Source organism: Ranitomeya imitator, chromosome 3, assembly GCF_032444005.1.
Source record: "Ranitomeya imitator isolate aRanImi1 chromosome 3, aRanImi1.pri, whole genome shotgun sequence".
Taxonomy (NCBI): Eukaryota; Metazoa; Chordata; class Amphibia; order Anura; family Dendrobatidae; genus Ranitomeya; species Ranitomeya imitator.
The window spans coordinates 216,913,441-216,931,660 of record NC_091284.1 but is presented as its reverse complement, the minus strand read 5'-3'; the positions used below and the strand labels follow the sequence as shown (position 1 = coordinate 216,931,660).

Below are 18,220 nucleotides of genomic sequence, written 5' to 3'. Positions count from 1 at the left end.
CCCCACATATAATGACTGTGAGTAAGATGAAAAGACAAAACGTAGGGATGAAATAGATTCAGCAAAGTGGGGCCCGATATTCTAGGACAGAGCGAGGACAGTAAAGCGAACTTTGCAGTCTACAAAAAACCCTAAAGCAAAACCACGCAAAGGGGGCAAAAAAAACCCACCGTGCCGAACTAACGGCACGGCGGTACACCCTTTGCGTCTCAGAGCTTCCAGCAAAACAAAAGACAAGCTGGACAGAAAAAAAGCAACAAAAAAGCAAAAAGCACTTAGCTATACAGAGCAGCAGGTCACAGGAACAATCAGGAGAAGCTCAGATCCAACACTAAAACATTGACAAGGAGCAAGGATAGCAGCATCAGGCGGAGTTAAGTAATGAAGCAGTTAACGAGCTCACCAGAACACCTGAGGGAGGAAGCTCAGAAGCTGCAGTACCACTTGTGACCACAGGAGTGAATTCAGCCACAGAATTCACAACAGGAACCACAGGCTATAAGGATGGCAGGGAATAATAGGAAAACAAGACTTAACTGAAAATGACTGGAACACGGAACGGCAGAACCCAGAAGGAACACGGACTGGCAGGACTCAGCAGGAACACGGACCGGAAGGACTCAGCAGGAACACGGGCTGGCAGAATACAACAGGAACACGGACTGGCAGGATACAGCAGGAACACGGACTGGCAGGATACAGCAGGAACACGGACAGGCAGGATACAGCAGGAACACGGACTGGCAGGATACAGCAGGAACACGGACTGGCAGTATACAACAGGAACACGGACTGGCAGGATACAGCAGGAACACGGACTGGCAGGACACAGCAGGAACACGGACAGGCAGGACACAGCAGGAACACGGACAGGCAAGACACAGCAGGAACACGGACAGGCAAGACACAGCAGGAACACGGACAGGCAAGACACAGCAGGAACACGGGCTGGCAGGACACTAAGACAAAGTAAAGACTGGGCTGAGAGAAGACACTGGTGCAGGGGAGCCTAGGGCATAGGGACACTGACGGCAGGCAGTGCACCTACAAAGCAAAGGCGTCTTACCTAGGGAGACGCTGGGAAGAAATACCCGATGGGCGCCGCCATGTTGGGGCGGAGCCACCGGGTCGCGACCTCCCAGAAGGCTCTGCGATGGAGGAGACGCGACCGCGCATGCGCAGAGGGACCAGACGCCGAGAGCCGGCGAAGGAGGAAGCAGAGCGGCGCTGGACAGGATCGCGAGTGCGCCAAGGGACGGGAGAAGCCGGGTAAGTATGCGCAACGTGCGCAGCGTACGTAACAGCTATGTGTTGCTCATGCTGTATATAGGGAGGCTATGTGTTGCTCATGCTGTATATAGGGCCTATGTGTAAGTTCATACTGTACGTAGGGGGCTCAGACTGTATATAGGATCCAATGTGTGGACTCATACTGTATATGGGTGGTCATACTGTGTATAAAGCCTGTGTGGGCTCATGCTGTATATGTGGGGGGCAGTGTGTGGACTCATACTGTATATATGAGACTGTGGGGGCTCATAATGTATATAGTGGGTGCTGTGTGTGGGATCATACTGTATATAGGGGGTCTATGTGTGGGGACTCATGCTATATGGAGGCGAGGCTCATACTGTGTATATGAGGGATGTCTGGGGGATCATACTGTATATATGGGGTGCTATGTGAGTGGAATCATAATGTATATATGGGAGCTATGAGGGGCTTCCTATTGTATATACAGTGTCAGCATACTTGATTCTATTCAATATTAATTGATTCAATTACTATTAGTATAAAATAGTGATTATATTATGGTAATATTAATACTGAGCAGAATTAATTTCAGCCTATTAGTTCGGCCCTCCTCAACAGTCACAGTCTCTCATGTGGCCCCTTGGGAAAATGTATTGCCCACCTCTGGTATAGTCTGATAGATTTATAATATATTTATTTACATACAATAAACTTCAGACTTAAAGGCTCCTTTAGGACAATTTATCTCAAGGTGAAATAGCAAGGACATCCTCACAAGAATCATCTGTGTCTTGCAATTCCAGAATTTGCTGTGATTCAGGTCTCCCTCTGGGTGACCTCAGAAACCTAAAAAAAAAAGTTGTATATTATTGAATTATTCGGGTTCTACATTTTCTTTTACATTTATTTCATACGTAAACATGTTCAAATTTAAAATGAGGTAAAACAGCTGACCAATCCAAAGTGTAAAGTAATTAAAGGGAACCTGGCAGCTGATACATGCCACCCATGGAGCGGGCAGTATGTATCAGATGCTGGCTGTGTGATTTCAGCCATATACAGTGGGGCAAAAAAGTATTTAGTCAGTCAGCAATAGTGCAAGTTCCACCACTTAAAAAGATGAGAGGCGTCTGTAATTTGCATCATAGGTAGACCTCAATTATGGGAGACAAACTGAGAAAAAAAAATCCAGAAAATCACATTGTCTGTTTTTTTAACATTTTATTTGCATATTATGGTGGAAAATAAGTATTTGGTCAGAAACAAACAATCAAGATTTCTGGCTCTCACAGACCTGTAACTTCTTCTTTAAGAGTCTCCTCTTTCCTCCACTCATTACCTGTAGTAATGGCACCTGTTTAAACTTGTTATCAGTATAAAAAGACACCTGTGCACACCCTCAAACAGTCTGACTCCAAACTCCACTATGGTGAAGACCAAAGAGCTGTCAAAGGACACCAGAAACAAAATTGTAGCCCTGCACCAGGCTGGGAAGACTGAATCTGCAATAGCCAACCAGCTTGGAGTGCAGAAATCAACAGTGGGAGCAATAATTAGAAAATGGAAGACATACAAGACCACTGATAATCTCCCTCGATCTGGGGCTCCACGCAAAATCCCACCCCGTGGGGTCAGAATGATCACAAGAACGGTGAGCAAAAATCCCAGAACCACGCGGGGGGACCTAGTGAATGAACTGCAGAGAGCTGGGACCAATGTAACAAGGCCTACCATAAGTAACACACTACGCCACCATGGACTCAGATCCTGCAGTGCCAGACGTGTCCCACTGCTTAAGCCAGTACATGTCCGGGCCCGTCTGAAGTTTGCTAGAGAACATTTGGATGATCCAAAGGAGTTTTGGGAGAATGTCCTATGGTCTGATGAAACCAAACTGGAACTGTTTGGTAGAAACACAACTTGTCGTGTTTGGAGGAAAAAGAATACTGAGTTGCATCCATCAAACACCATACCTACTGTAAAGCATGGTGGTGGAAACATAGTAACATACATAGTAACATAGTTAGTAAGGCCGAAAAAAGACATTTGTCCATCCAGTTCAGCCTATATTCCATCATAATAAATCCCCAGATCTACGTCCTTCTACAGAACCTAATTGTATGATACAATATTGTTCTGCTCCAGGAAGACATCCAGGCCTCTCTTGAACTCCTCGACTGAGTTCGCCATCACCACCTCCTCAGGCAAGCAATTCCAGATTCTCACTGCCCTAACAGTAAAGAATCCTCTTTTATGTTGGTGGAAAAACCTTCTCTCCTCCAGACGCAAAGAATGCCCCCTTGTGCCCGTCACCTTCCTTGGTATAAACAGATCCTCAGCGAGATATTTGTATTGTCCCCTTATATACTTATACATGGTTATTAGATCGCCCCTCCGTCGTCTTTTTTCTAGACTAAATAATCCTAATTTTGCTAATCTATCTGGGTATTGTAGTTCTCCCATCCCCTTTATTAATTTTGTTGCCCTCCTTTGTACTCTCTCTAGTTCCATTATATCCTTCCTGAGCACCGGTGCCCAAAACTGGACACAGTACTCCATGTGCGGTCTAACTAGGGATTTGTACAGAGGCAGTATAATGCTCTCATCATGTGTATCCAGACCTCTTTTAATGCACCCCATGATCCTGTTTGCCTTGGCAGCTGCTGCCTGGCACTGGCTGCTCCAGGTAAGTTTATCATTAACTAGGATCCCCAAGTCCTTCTCCCTGTCAGATTTACCCAGTGGTTTCCCATTCAGTGTGTAATGGTGATATTGATTCCTTCTTCCCATGTGTATAACCTTACATTTATTATTGTTAAACCTCATCTGCCACCTTTCAGCCCAAGTTTCCAACTTATCCAGATCCATCTGTAGCAGTATACTATCTTCTCTTGTATTAACTGCTTTACATAGTTTTGTATCATCTGCAAATATCGATATTTTACTGTGTAAACCTTCTACCAGATCATTAATGAATATGTTGAAGAGAACAGGTCCTAATACCGACCCCTGCGGTACCCCACTGGTCACAGCAACCCAGTTAGAGACTATACCATTTATAACCACCCTCTGCTTTCTATCACTAAGCCAGTTACTCACCCATTTACACACATTTTCCCCCAGACCAAGCATTCTCATTTTGTGTACCAACCTCTTGTGCGGCACGGTATCAAACGCTTTGGAAAAATCGAGATATACCACGTCCAATGACTCACCGTGGTCCAGCCTATAGCTTACCTCTTCATAAAAACTGATTAGATTGGTTTGACAGGAGCGATTTCTCATAAACCCATGCTGATATGGAGTTAAACAGTTATTCTCATTGAGATAATCCAGAATAACATCCCTCAGAAACCCTTCAAATATTTTACCAACAATAGAGGTTAGACTTACTGGCCTATAATTTCCAGGTTCACTTTTAGAGCCCTTTTTGAATATTGGCACCACATTTGCTATGCGCCAGTCCTGCGGAACAGACCCTGTCACTATAGAGTCCCTAAAAATAAGAAATAATGGTTTATCTATTACATTACTTAGTTCTCTTAGTACTCGTGGGTGTATGCCATCCGGACCCGGAGATTTATCTATTTTAATCTTATTTAGCCGGTTTCGCACCTCTTCTTGGGTTAGATTGGTGACCCTTAATATAGGGTTTTCATTGTTTCTTGGGATTTCACCTAGCATTTCATTTTCCACCGTGGAGAAGAAGGTGTTTAATATGTTAGCTTTTTCCTCGTCATCTACAACCATTCTTTCCTCACTATTTTTTAAGGGGCCTACATTTTCAGTTTTTATTCTTTTACTATTGATATAGTTGAAGAACAGTTTGGGATTAGTTTTACTCTCCTTAGCAATGTGCTTCTCTGTTTCCTTTTTGGCAGCTTTAATTAGTTTTTTAGATAAAGTATTTTTCTCCCTATAGTTTTTTAGAGCTTCAATGGTGCCATCCTGCTTTAGTAGTGCAAATGCTTTCTTTTTACTGTTAATTGCCTGTCTTACTACTTTGTTTAGCCACATTGGGTTTTTCCTATTTCTAGTCCTTTTATTCCCACAAGGTATAAACCGCTTACACTGCCTATTTAGGATGTTCTTAAACATTTCCCATTTATTATCTGTATTCTTATTTCTGAGGATATCGTCCCAGTCTACCAGATTTGGGGCTGTTTCTCTACAAAGGGGCCAGGACGACTGATCCGGGTACATGAAAGAATGAATGGGGCCATGTATCGTGAGATTTTGAGTGCAAACCTCCTTCCATCAGCAAGGGCATTGAAGATGAAGTGGCTGGGTCTTTCAACATGACAATGATCCAAAGCACACCACCAGGGCAACAAAGGAGTGGCTTCATAAGAAGCATTTCAAGGTCCTGGAGTGGCCTAGCCAGTCTCCAGATCTCAACCCTATAGAAAACCTTTGGAGGGAGTTGAAAGTCCGTGTTGCCAAGCGAAAAGCCAAAAACATCACTGCTCTAGAGGAGATCTGCATGGAGGAATGGGCCAACATACCAACAACAGTGTGTGGCAACCTTGTGAAGACTTACAGAAAACGTTTGACCTCTGTCATTGCCAACAAAGGATATATTACAAAGTATTGAGATGAAATTTTGGTTCTGACCAAATACTTATTTTCCACCATAATATGCAAATAAAATGTTAAAAAAACAGACAATGTGATTTTCTGGATTTTTTTTCCTCAGTTTGTCTCCCATAGTTGAGGTCTACCTATGATGTAAATTACAGACGCCTCTCATCTTTTTAAGTGGTGGAACTTGCACTATTGCTGACTGACTAAATACTTTTTTGCCCCACTGTATATTTAACTCTGATACGCCATTTCAGCGAAAACATAGTTTAATAGCCTCCTGGGAGACTAGATGGACAGGCGAGTCCCAAGCGCCTTCTCCCCTTGAGTGATAGGTCTCTCCCAATACAAGATCTTAGGGATGGATACCTACTACTGGATCAGCTGTCAGGTTTCCTTTAAGCTACAGGTAACCGGATCGTCATCAGGGACTGCCCTATAAGGGGCTGGGCTATTCTCTACTATACTGATCATTCGCCGGTTTTCTATAGCGCCCTCCTGCTGGCTTTTCACTTCTTTTTAGAGCTGGTAAGGTAGCACACTGTCAGTGATGAGCCAGCAAGAGCGTGCTCACCTGTCAACTTGTCACGTGTCTTTAGAGCTGACATAGGAGCACCATGTCAGTGCGCAATGAAAGTAACACAGTGGCTAAGAAACACATGCAGTTTTTGTGGCAGTTTTTGAGCCAAACGTAGATGTGGGGCCAAAAAGGGGAAAGAACCTAGAAAAAAAAAATCTGATATTTCGCCTTTCTTTTCTACGCAATCCTGTGTTGCTCAAAACCTGCATGTGTAATATCAGCATTATCAGCAGTTTTCATGCTCTTCTAAATAAAATTGTACATAGCGTTACAAGGATCATTAAACAAGCACTCCTTTTAAAGCTTTTATCCTCCTAATATATTGCAGTCATATTATATTGCACTGTGTACTTACAATTACTCATTTTGCCTTTCTACCCAGATAATTCTTCTCTTTTCTCTGCTGTATGTAGAAACCGGAAGTCTCTCTTCCCTACACAAATCATTCCCCTGTTCTATTCCTGACCCAGCTTCTCCCTCTGCCAGGGACTTTTGCAAAGAAAATTGCCCTCCTGTTTCTACATAGAGCTTAGAAGGATTCAGCTCATCTTTTTTTAATCACATAATGTCATAAACCTAATGGAACAGAGAAGAATTGTCTGGGTAGAAAGGCAAAATGAGAAATTTTAAGTACACAGTGCTATATCATATGATTACTGCAATGTATTAAGAGGAAAAAAAACTTTGAAGGGAGGAATGCTTCTTTAAGGAATCTTTTCTTGTGGTTTAACTAGAAGAACATATGACTTATTAGCAAATACACTATGCAAATGTTACAATGTTGTACTACAGACCACGTTTTAGGGCCTTTGAAAACAATTTGTTGTTTGGTGACAGGTTCTCAAAAGATATATTTTTCAACCCTATAATATACCCTATATATCAAGTATTGCCGAGTATTTTTGCATACTGAGACTGTCCACGGGATAGGTGATAACTTGTTGATCAGTGGGGGTCAGACTACCTGGGCCCACATTAACCAGACAATTGAGGAACTGCTTGACCGCAGCTCTATTAGTTCTCTGTCAACCAGTGCAGGTGCCAGCAGATGGACACGCACTGATCAGCAAGTCAACCTGCGGAAAGGTGATAACTTATTTTCACTGGACTGCCCCTTTAAACCAAAGAGAAACAAACTTATTTGTCTGATGAATATTTACCTGAAGGTTAGCTTCTTTCCAGACTCTTTCTTTAAAAGGTTTATTTTGTAGTACTGTCTCAGGGCTCTTGACATTTTCTCATAGGTCATTTTTGGGCGATTCTGCACAAAACAGTAGAACCATTTATTCTTTCTATGGTTGTGGTCTATTTTTGCATCCTATGATAATATTCTCATGCTTACATTTGCCATTTATTTAAATCACATTAATAAAATAGGAATAAGACTCAGATGGCTGCATAAATCGGAGCGAGATAGGAACACAACGCACGGACTGGCCACCGGCTCTCAGACCTGATTGTAACAGCTGCATGTAATTCTATGAAGCTGTCACGCTCGGGTAAGAAGAGCTGCCGGTCAGTCCCTGCACTGCGCTCCTATCTCGCTCCAATATATCCGGCCTTATCTTATAATGAAAAACTAAAATAAAAAAAAATATATATATATATATATTTTCTCATATATAGTCAAGATGAAAAATTTTAAAAATGCTCTCTCTTATTTAGTGCTAAAATGATTGGTTTTTTAATGAGTGTGTTTAGCAATGATATACTTGAGAGTACAGATGTCTGGCTATTGTGTGCAGGATGTGACAGAGGCTTCCAAAAATGTCTGTCCAAGGCTACTTACATAAGTGTATAAAAAAAAATCGTCTGATTTTCATTCAGAAAAAAAAGATAATTTTTCCTTTGTATTGTCACCCGCATGCAATCCATATTGCATTCATTTTTATATATCAGCAGTTTTTCACATTTACAAAACCAAAAACAGTTCATTATGTTAAAAATGGCAATGTGTCTGTAGAAATCAGATGCTACACGGATGAACCATAGGGGATCCAAATTTTTGTTGCCACCCATAGTTTTGAATAGGCGAGTGTCATCTGAAGAGACTAGGGCATGCTGCAGTTGTATTCACGTGGACATTCTGCCTATGGAAAAGAAAATGCTCCACTTAACAATCCTATTGAGTAGCATTGGTCTTAGTGCAATCAATTTCTTCCACGGAGAGTACTCGGATCAAAAATATGATTGTGTGAACATAACCTAACGGTGCGACCTTTAAACAGGGTTTATGGGATCTTTCCTCTGCAGTAGTTGCACTGAATCAGACACAACTTGTCTTATGCTGCCATGGTTTTCTAGAGGGAAAACCTCTGCCACAGGCTGCCCCAATCATGTGCCACTTTTGTGGATGTACCACAGTGAACCTCTCTGCATCTGTCAGTCATTGTGACTGCTTCAATATAGCCTCGAATATGCATCATTCTCATGGGATTATTGCACGCTGCTGCAACAGACATTTCTATTGGTCCCCACTAGAGATACGCGAACATCATCGGCTCTCTCCTTATTCGGCAAGCTATAGTGTGACACCCCAGGAATCCGGTTGTCACCATAGTATTGCCTTCTTCACAGGGAGGGTGATGCCATGCCTGGAAGCGAGAAGGATCCCCTTAGCAGGTAACACTTTCATACAACACTTTTCTGACTCCAGGCCAGAAGGGGGAGCTGTAGACCCGGTTTCAGGGTAGCTTCCCTATATATATTCTGGCTGGAGGAGGAGTTAGGAGAGCTTGTAGGAGACAGTGAGGGGAGAAGGAGACACAGGAGGAGAGAGAAAGTGGAGTGGAGCAGCAAGTGGGCTCCCTTCAGGATTAAGCACAAGAAACCGGACGCGGGGAGTCCGAGGTTGTGCGGGAACTGTATGCCACACAGCAGAAACTGGCAGGCAGGAAATTCCAAGTCTCCTGGCCACAATTACACCCAAAGGCACAACAGCAGATTAGAGCCCGGAATCACCATAAGAGAGGGACACCTGTAAAAAGGCTTGAGCTGCCTGCCATGCGGGTAGTGTCTACTAAAAAGGACAGATTGAGAGAGGACCTTGTGTGAAACCTCAGGCAGCAAGGGACAGAGAATACAGCGCAGAAAGGAAGGCTTCCAACCCCACCTGGCTAGGGGGATTCCGAATCGCTTCCAAGATCACCTGTAACCTGTACCTGAACTTCACCAGTAAAAGGTGTCCTCCAATTCTTTCCTGCACTTCACCATCTATTATCCTTACCAATTGCACTGGGAGCCCTGGGGACTAAGCTCTACCTGGGGGGAGCTATACCAGCTCTGCTGCAATACCATCATCCCCAGTGGACCCATTTAAGCAGTGTCGGCCATCCCTGGCCGAGTACCACAGGTGGCATCACGAACACTACTACATTAGACTTTATTCTCATTTCCATTCATCCCTTTTATTGGACACCACCCAGGGCCACGGACCGGGTCACTGCTGCCGTGACACATCCCTTTAGGAACCGGCTTGGTTCAGAGTACCCCACGGTCGTAACGGGTGCACTAATGGCACTTAACGAAGAAGCTGCATCGGGAACTTGGTTACCTGGAGCGCTCCTGATAATCAGCTGTTCGCTGTCACAACACATGCATTGAGAGCTTGTGTGTTGTGCCTGTCACACAGCCATGACACATGCAGCTGCGGCACCAAACAAATGATTATCGGGAGCACTCCAGGTATCCGGGTTCCCGATGCAGCTGCTTCTTCAGTAAGTGCTATAGCTTGCCGACTAAGGAGGGAACCGACGATGTTCTCTCATCTCTAGTCCCCATGACTGTAGTCTTCTGAGTCCAAAGTAGCAACGTTCAGAAGACTTTTCCAAAACTTTGCTGTTCTGATGTGCGCTCTGCCACATATCTCAGAGCAGTCTTCTAACTGTTGTCTCTCGCTCATGTTGTGAAGGCTGGATGTGACCTGCCTTTCTCACAGAAGTGGTCTGCAGGTACTCCTGGCCGCAGTCTAGGTCAGTGACACGAAGTGTCCGGCTCTTTTTGGTGATCTGGATAACTTTGCTCCGCTCACCAAATAGTGTGGCTCTTTTGGATCTCAAATGGATCCCTGTTAAATATATATTCACAGCAAGTGAACACATATTTAAGATAAATTCATCACAGCCAATATCCCGCCCACCTATAACCAGCCAATAAAAGTATTGTGTGGGTGGGGTCTTGGCTTCCAAGCATCATCATTTAACCCCAGTGAGAGCCATAGAGGACACAGTAAGGGAGTGACAAGATAGAAAGCTGTTGGCCAAACGATCGATCATCCCACAGTTATCTAATGTGTATTGGGTCCTTTGGGTAAACCCTTTTAGAGCAACTGTGTCTGTCTTCATATCTGCAATCCTACACATTGGATAAAATATCAACATTATTTGAAAAGTTCTAGCACCCACCTAAACGCAGGGAAAATTTCTGCATTAATCAAAACCATTTCACCATCTATTAATTTTCCTTTTAAGTAAATTTATGAGAAAAAAATTATGAATCAATTCTATTGTATTATATCACCAAAAAGAAAAGGAATAAACAGACCAAACTATCTTCCCCTCTTGCCCAAAAAAATTCTGATGTGAAGTAGAACATTTTTTATAGTAATAATTTAGAAAATACTCAGTTTTTCTAATAACAATTTGTTTGAGAAAAACTGCTATAATTAACTGAGTTAATACGAACGTGGACGAAGAGTGAAGAGGGCAGTCCTATTCTGTAACTGACAGCTTTATCAGTTTGCACGCTCTTATGATGAAGACTGTAAATCAATCAATTTCAACTGAATTCTTAAGTTCAGGATAAGTCTAGGATTAAATAAATAAAAATCAATTAATATTGAATGTTTTTCAATGAACCATGTGAATGACACCCTCTCTCTCTCACTCACACTCGTACATTATAAGATTCTTCTGTGGTAAAAAAAAAAACTAAAAAACAAACAAACAGACAAACCCCCAAAAACCATGCTATATCTCAAAGTCCAGAGGTTGTGCAGGTACCTGAGTAAATAACCAGTTTTACCAGAATGTGGGTTTTATGGATAAACAGATGATCCATTGGGCTAATTTTCTATTCACTTAGGACTAGCATTGGTATTTGTAGCCGGGGGGAGCAAAATCCATGGCCCCTATCTAGGCTATGAACATCAGCCTGCAGCTGTCTGCATAGCCTTTCTGGCTATAAAATATAGGGGGACCCAACGTCATTTTTTGGGGGGTCCCCCTATTTTAATAGCCAGTAAAGGCTACGCAGACAGCTGCGGGCTGATATTCATAGCAGGCTACAAATATTGGCCCCCGGCCGACAGCTTTCCCCTCTGGGGCAGAAAAATGCGCGGGAGCCCACGCTGTTTTTTTCCGCTTTCTTTTTTTTTTTAAATTCAACGCTCATTAAGGTCTCTTTCACTCTTGCATCGATAACGGTCCGTCGCTATGCATCGGGCCGACGTACCGATGCACGTTGTGAAATTTGTGCACGATGTGGGCAGCGGATGCAGTTTTTCAACGCATCCGCTGCCCATTCTGAAGTCCGGGGAAGAGGGGGCGGAGTTTCTGCCGCGACGGCCAAAAAATGTTCACTTGAACGTTTTTTTGTGCCGACGGTCCGCCAAAACACGACAGACCCGTTGCACGACAGACGCGACGTGTGACCATCCGTCGCGATCCGTTGCTAATACAAGTCTATGGGTACAAAACCCATCCTGCGAGCACATTTGCAGGATCCGTTTTTTCTGCCGTATCCGTTTTTTTCCACCAGATCGTTTTTTTACCACCGGATCCTTTTTTTTCCGTCAGATCCGTTTTTTTCTCATAGAGTTGTATTAGCGCCAGAGTGCACCTGATGGCCACACGTTTCATCTGTTTTTTGCTGGATCCGTCACTATGCGTTATTTCGACGGACAGAAAAAACGTTCCTCTGTATGTGTTTTCCATCTGGCGGAAACAGCTTTTTTGATGGATCCTGCAAAAAACGGATGAAACGTGTGGCTATCAGGCGCAATCTGGCGCTCATACAACTCTATGAGAAAAAAACGGATCTGGCGGAAAAAAAAAGATCCGGCGGAAAAAACGGATCCTGCAAATGTGCTCGCTGGATGCGTTTTGTACCCATAAACTTGTATTAGCGACGGATCACGACGGATGGTCACACCTCGCGTCTGTCGTGCAACCGATCTGTTGTGTTTTGGCGGACCGTCGGCACGAGAAAATGTTCAAGTGAACTTTTTTTTGGCCGTCGCGCCCGCCATTTTCTACCGCGCAGGTGTGGCAGAAACTCCGCCCCCTCCTCCCCGCACTTCAGAATGGGCAGCGGATGCGTTGTAAAACTGCATCCGCTGCCCACATCGTGCACAAATTTCACAACGTGCGTCGGTATGTCGGCCTGACGCAGGAGTGAAAGAGGCCTTAATGAGCGTTGAATTTAAAAAAAAAAAAAAAAAAAGAAAGCGGAAAAAAACGGCGTAATTTTCTGCGCCAGAGGGGGAAAGCCAACGGCTGGGGGCCAATATTTGTAGCCTGCTATGAATATCAACCTGCAGCTGTCTGCGTAATCTTTACTGGCTATTAAAATAGGGGGATCCCCCCAAAAAATTACGTGGGGTCCCCCTATATTTTATAGCCAGAAAGGCTACGCAGACAGCTGCGGGCTCATATTCATAGCCTAGAGAGGGGCCATGGATATTGGCCCCCCGGCTACAAACACCAGTCCGCAGCCGCCCCAGAAATGGCACATCTGTAAGATGCACCAATTCTGGCACTTAGCACCTCTCTTCCCACTCCCGTGTAGTGGTGGGATATGGGGTAATAAGGAGTTAATGTCACCTTGCTATTGTAAGGTGACATTAAGGCGGGTTAATAATGGAGAAGCGTCAATAAGACGCCTATCTATTATTAATCCAATAGTCAGAAAAGGTTAATAAAACACGCACACATTCGGGAAAAAAGTATTTCAATATTCTTAATTGAACCATACTTACCATACTTCAGCGCCTGCAAAAAAACGTAAAATAATAAACCGTATACTACCTGTCCGCCGTAGTCCAATTAATAACGAGTGTCCCACGACGATCTCCCTTATAGAACAGTGACATCGGGTGATGTCACTGCTCTATAGGACCCTCAGTGACACACTGACAGGAGACAATGGCTCCTGCAGTGCATCACTGAGGTTACTATAGTTCAAAGTCTCACTTTATGGCAATTGCTGCGTGGGAAAATTTCTCATACAGCAATGCCATAAGTGAGGCTAGGGACTATTTTTTTTACAGCGGCAGTGGAATCCCTTCCTCCCATCATTGTGTTTCTGGGGCTCCTGGAGAGCGGTCGCACAAGCAGTGGCATAGGAAGGGTGGTGCGGGGGGGCGGGCCGCCCCGGGCGGCACAATGCGGGGGGCGGGCATCTAGCCCTGCTGGCACAAGCATCTTTTCAGTGAGTGCAGGGCCAGGCAGTGCAGGCACATCGGGGTTAAGAATGCAGCCAGGGTGACATTCTTTGTGGTAGGAGAGTTCTCCTGCTCTGCTCTCCCGCCCGTCCCTCGCTGGCTGCTGAACTTATCAGGACAGATGCAGATTCCGGAGGAGCTCCTTGCCGCCCTGAGGTATTCTGACAGTCTGGGTGACCTGGGGCGGCCACAGCTGATATACTGTATATTATATACTTCAGCAGCCGCCCAGGCCCCCAGCACCTGTCCTGTATATGTATATACTGTATCTGTACAGCCTGCATGACAGTATATATAATATATATACAGGACAGGTGCTGGGGGCCTGGGCGGCTGCTGAAATATATACACTGCACAGTGCCATCACTCTCCTGTATATATACACTGCACAGTACCACTGCCCTGTCTATATACACTGCACAGGACCACTGCCCTGTCTATATACACTGCACAGGACCACTGCCCTGTATATATACACTGCACAGTACTGCTCCTCCTGTATATATACACTGCACAGTACCACTGCCCTGTATATATACACTGCACAGTACCACTCCTCCTGTCCTGTATATATACACTGCACAGTACCACTGCCCTGTATATATACACTGCACAGTACCACTGCCCTGTATATATACACTGCACCGTACCACTGCCCTGTATATATACACTGCACAGTACCACTCCCCTGCATATATACACTGCACAGTACCACTCCTCCTGTATATATACACTGCACAGTACCACTGCCCTGTATATATACACTGCACAGTACTGCTCCTCCTGTCCTGTATATATACACTGCACAGTACCACTGCCCTGTATATATACACTGCACAATACCACTGCCCTGTATATATACACTGCACAGTACCACTCCCCTGCATATATACACTGCACAGTACCACTCCTCCTGTATATACACACTGCACAGTACCACTGCCCTGTATATATACACTGCACCGTACCACTGCCCTGTATATATACACTGCACAGTACCACTCCCCTGCATATATACACTGCACAGTACCACTCCTCCTGTATATATACACTGCACAGTACCACTGCCCTGTATATATACACTGCACAGTACTGCTCCTCCTGTCCTGTATATATACACTGCACAGTACCACTGCCCTGTATATATACACTGCACAGTATCACTGCCCTGTATATATACACTGCACAGTACTGCTCCTCCTGTCCTGTATATATACACTGCACAGTACCACTGCCCTGTATATATACACTGCACAGTACCACTGCCCTGTATATATACACTGCACCGTACCACTGCCCTGTATATATACACTGCACCGTACCACTGCCCTGTATATATACACTGCACAGTACCACTCCTCCTGTATATATACACTGCACAGTACCACTGCCCTGTATATATACACTGCACCGTACCACTGCCCTGTATATATACACTGCACAGTACCACTCCCCTGCATATATACACTGCACAGTACCACTCCTCCTGTATATATACACTGCACAGTATCACTGCCCTGTATATATACACTGCACAGTACCACTCCCCTGCATATATACACTGCACAGTACCACTCCTCCTGTATATATACACTGCACAGTATCACTGCCCTGTATATATACACTGCACAGTATCACTGCCCTGTATATATACACTGCACAGTACCACTGCCCTGTATATATACACTGCACAGTATCACTGCCCTGTATATATACACTGCACAGTACTGCTCCTCCTGTCCTGTATATATACACTGCACAGTACCACTGCCCTGTATATATACACTGCACAGTACCACTGCCCTGTATATATACACTGCACCGTACCACTGCCCTGTATATATGCACTGCACCGTACCACTGCCCTGTATATATACACTGCACAGTACCACTCCTCCTGTATATATACACTGCACAGTACCACTGCCCTGTATATATACACTGCACCGTACCACTGCCCTGTATATATGCACTGCACCGTACCACTGCCCTGTATATATACACTGCACAGTACCACTCCTCCTGTATATATACACTGCACAGTATCACTGCCCTGTATATATACACTGCACAGTACCACTGCCCTGTATATATACACTGCACAGTATCACTGCCCTGTATATATACACTGCACAGTACTGCTCCTCCTGTCCTGTATATATACACTGCACAGTACCACTGCCCTGTATATATACACTGCACAGTACCACTGCCCTGTATATATACACTGCACCGTACCACTGCCCTGTATATATACACTGCACCGTACCACTGCCCTGTATATATACACTGCACAGTACCACTCCTCCTGTATATATACACTGCACAGTACCACTGCCCTGTATATATACACTGCACCGTATCACTGCCCTGTATATATACACTGCACAGTAGCACTCCTCCTGTATATATACACTGCACAGTATCACTGCCCTGTATATATACACTGCACCGTATCACTGCCCTGTATATATACACTGCACAGTACCACTCCCCTGCATATATACACTGCACAGTACCACTCCTCCTGTATATATACACTGCACAGTACCACTGCCCTGTATATATACACTGCACAGTACCACTGCCCTGTATATATACACTGCACAGGACCACTGCCCTGTATATATACACTGCACAGGACCACTGCCCTGTATATATACACTGCACAGTATCACTGCCCTGTATATATACACTGCACAGTATCACTGCCCTGTATATATACACTGCACAGTACCACTCCTCCTGTATATATACACTGCACAGTATCACTGCCCTGTATATATACACTGCACAGTACCACTGCCCTGTATATATACACTGCACAGTATCACTGCCCTGTATATATACACTGCACAGTACCACTGCCCTGTATATATACACTGCACCGTACCACTGCCCTGTATATATACACTGCACCGTACCACTGCCCTGTATATATACACTGCACAGTACCACTCCCCTGCATATATACACTGCACAGTACCACTCCTCCTGTATATATACACTGCACCGTACCACTGCCCTGTATATATACACTGCACCGTACCACTGCCCTGTATATATACACTGCACAGGACCACTGCCCTGTATATATACACTGCACAGGACCACTGCCCTGTATATATACACTACACTGTACTGCTCCTCCTGTCCTGTATATATACACTACACTGTACTGCTCCTCCTGTCCTGTATATATACACTGCACAGTACCATCACTGCCCTGTATATATACACTGCACAGTACCACTCCTCCTGTCCTGTATATATACACTGCACAGTACCGCTCCTCCTGTCCTGTATATATACACTGCACAGTACCATCACTGCCCTGTATATATACACTGCACAGTACCACTCCTCCTGTCCTGTATATATACACTGCACAGTACCACTCCTCCTGTCCTGTATATATACACTGCACAGTACCACTCCTCCTGTCCTGTATACATACACTGCACAGTACCACTCCTCCTGTCCTGTATATATACACTGCACAGTACCACTCCTCCTATCCTGTATATATACACTGCACAGTACCATCACTGCCCTGTATATATACACTGCACAGTACCACTCCTCCTGTCCTGTATATATACACTGCACAGTACCACTCCTCCTATCCTGTATATATACACTGCACAGTACCACTCCTCCTATCCTGTATATATACACTGCACAGTACCATCACTGCCCTGTATATATACACTGCACAGTACCACTCCTCCTGTCCTGTATATATACACTGCACAGTACCACTCCTCCTATCCTGTATATATACACTGCACAGTACCACTCCTCCTATCCTGTATATATACACTGCACAGTACCATCACTGCCCTGTATATATACACTGCACAGTACCATCACTGCCCTGTATATATACACTGCACAGTACCACTCCTCCTATCCTGTATATATACACTGCACAGTACCATCACTGCCCTGTATATATACACTGCACAGTACCACTCCTCCTGTCCTGTATATATACACTGCACAGTACCGCTCCTCCTGTCCTGTATATATACACTGCACAGTACCATCACTGCCCTGTATATATACACTGCACAGTACCACTCCTCCTGTCCTGTATATATACACTGCACAGTACCACTCCTCCTGTCCTGTATACATACACTGCACAGTACCACTCCTCCTGTCCTGTATATATACACTGCACAGTACCACTCCTCCTATCCTGTATATATACACTGCACAGTACCATCACTGCCCTGTATATATACACTGCACAGTACCACTCCTCCTGTCCTGTATATATACACTGCACAGTACCACTCCTCCTATCCTGTATATATACACTGCACAGTACCACTCCTCCTATCCTGTATATATACACT

At 44.5% G+C, this 18,220-nt stretch overlaps 1 protein-coding gene across 2 annotated transcripts in view; it reads right to left on the bottom strand.

The window, feature by feature from the left end:
• Positions 1-1,856: 1,856 nt before the first annotated feature.
• LOC138672004 (transcription factor ETV7-like) overlaps positions 1,857-18,220 on the bottom strand; it is a 46,617-nt gene continuing 30,253 nt past the window's right edge. For both annotated transcript variants that reach the window (XM_069760093.1, XM_069760092.1), the window contains exons 7-8: positions 7,576-7,676; positions 1,857-2,100 (exon numbers count right to left, since the gene is read on the bottom strand). In XM_069760093.1, coding sequence (XP_069616194.1) covers positions 2,001-2,100; positions 7,576-7,676 — 201 coding nt within the window. In that variant the 3' untranslated portion in view covers positions 1,857-2,000. The remainder of the gene's footprint in view (positions 2,101-7,575; positions 7,677-18,220) is intronic.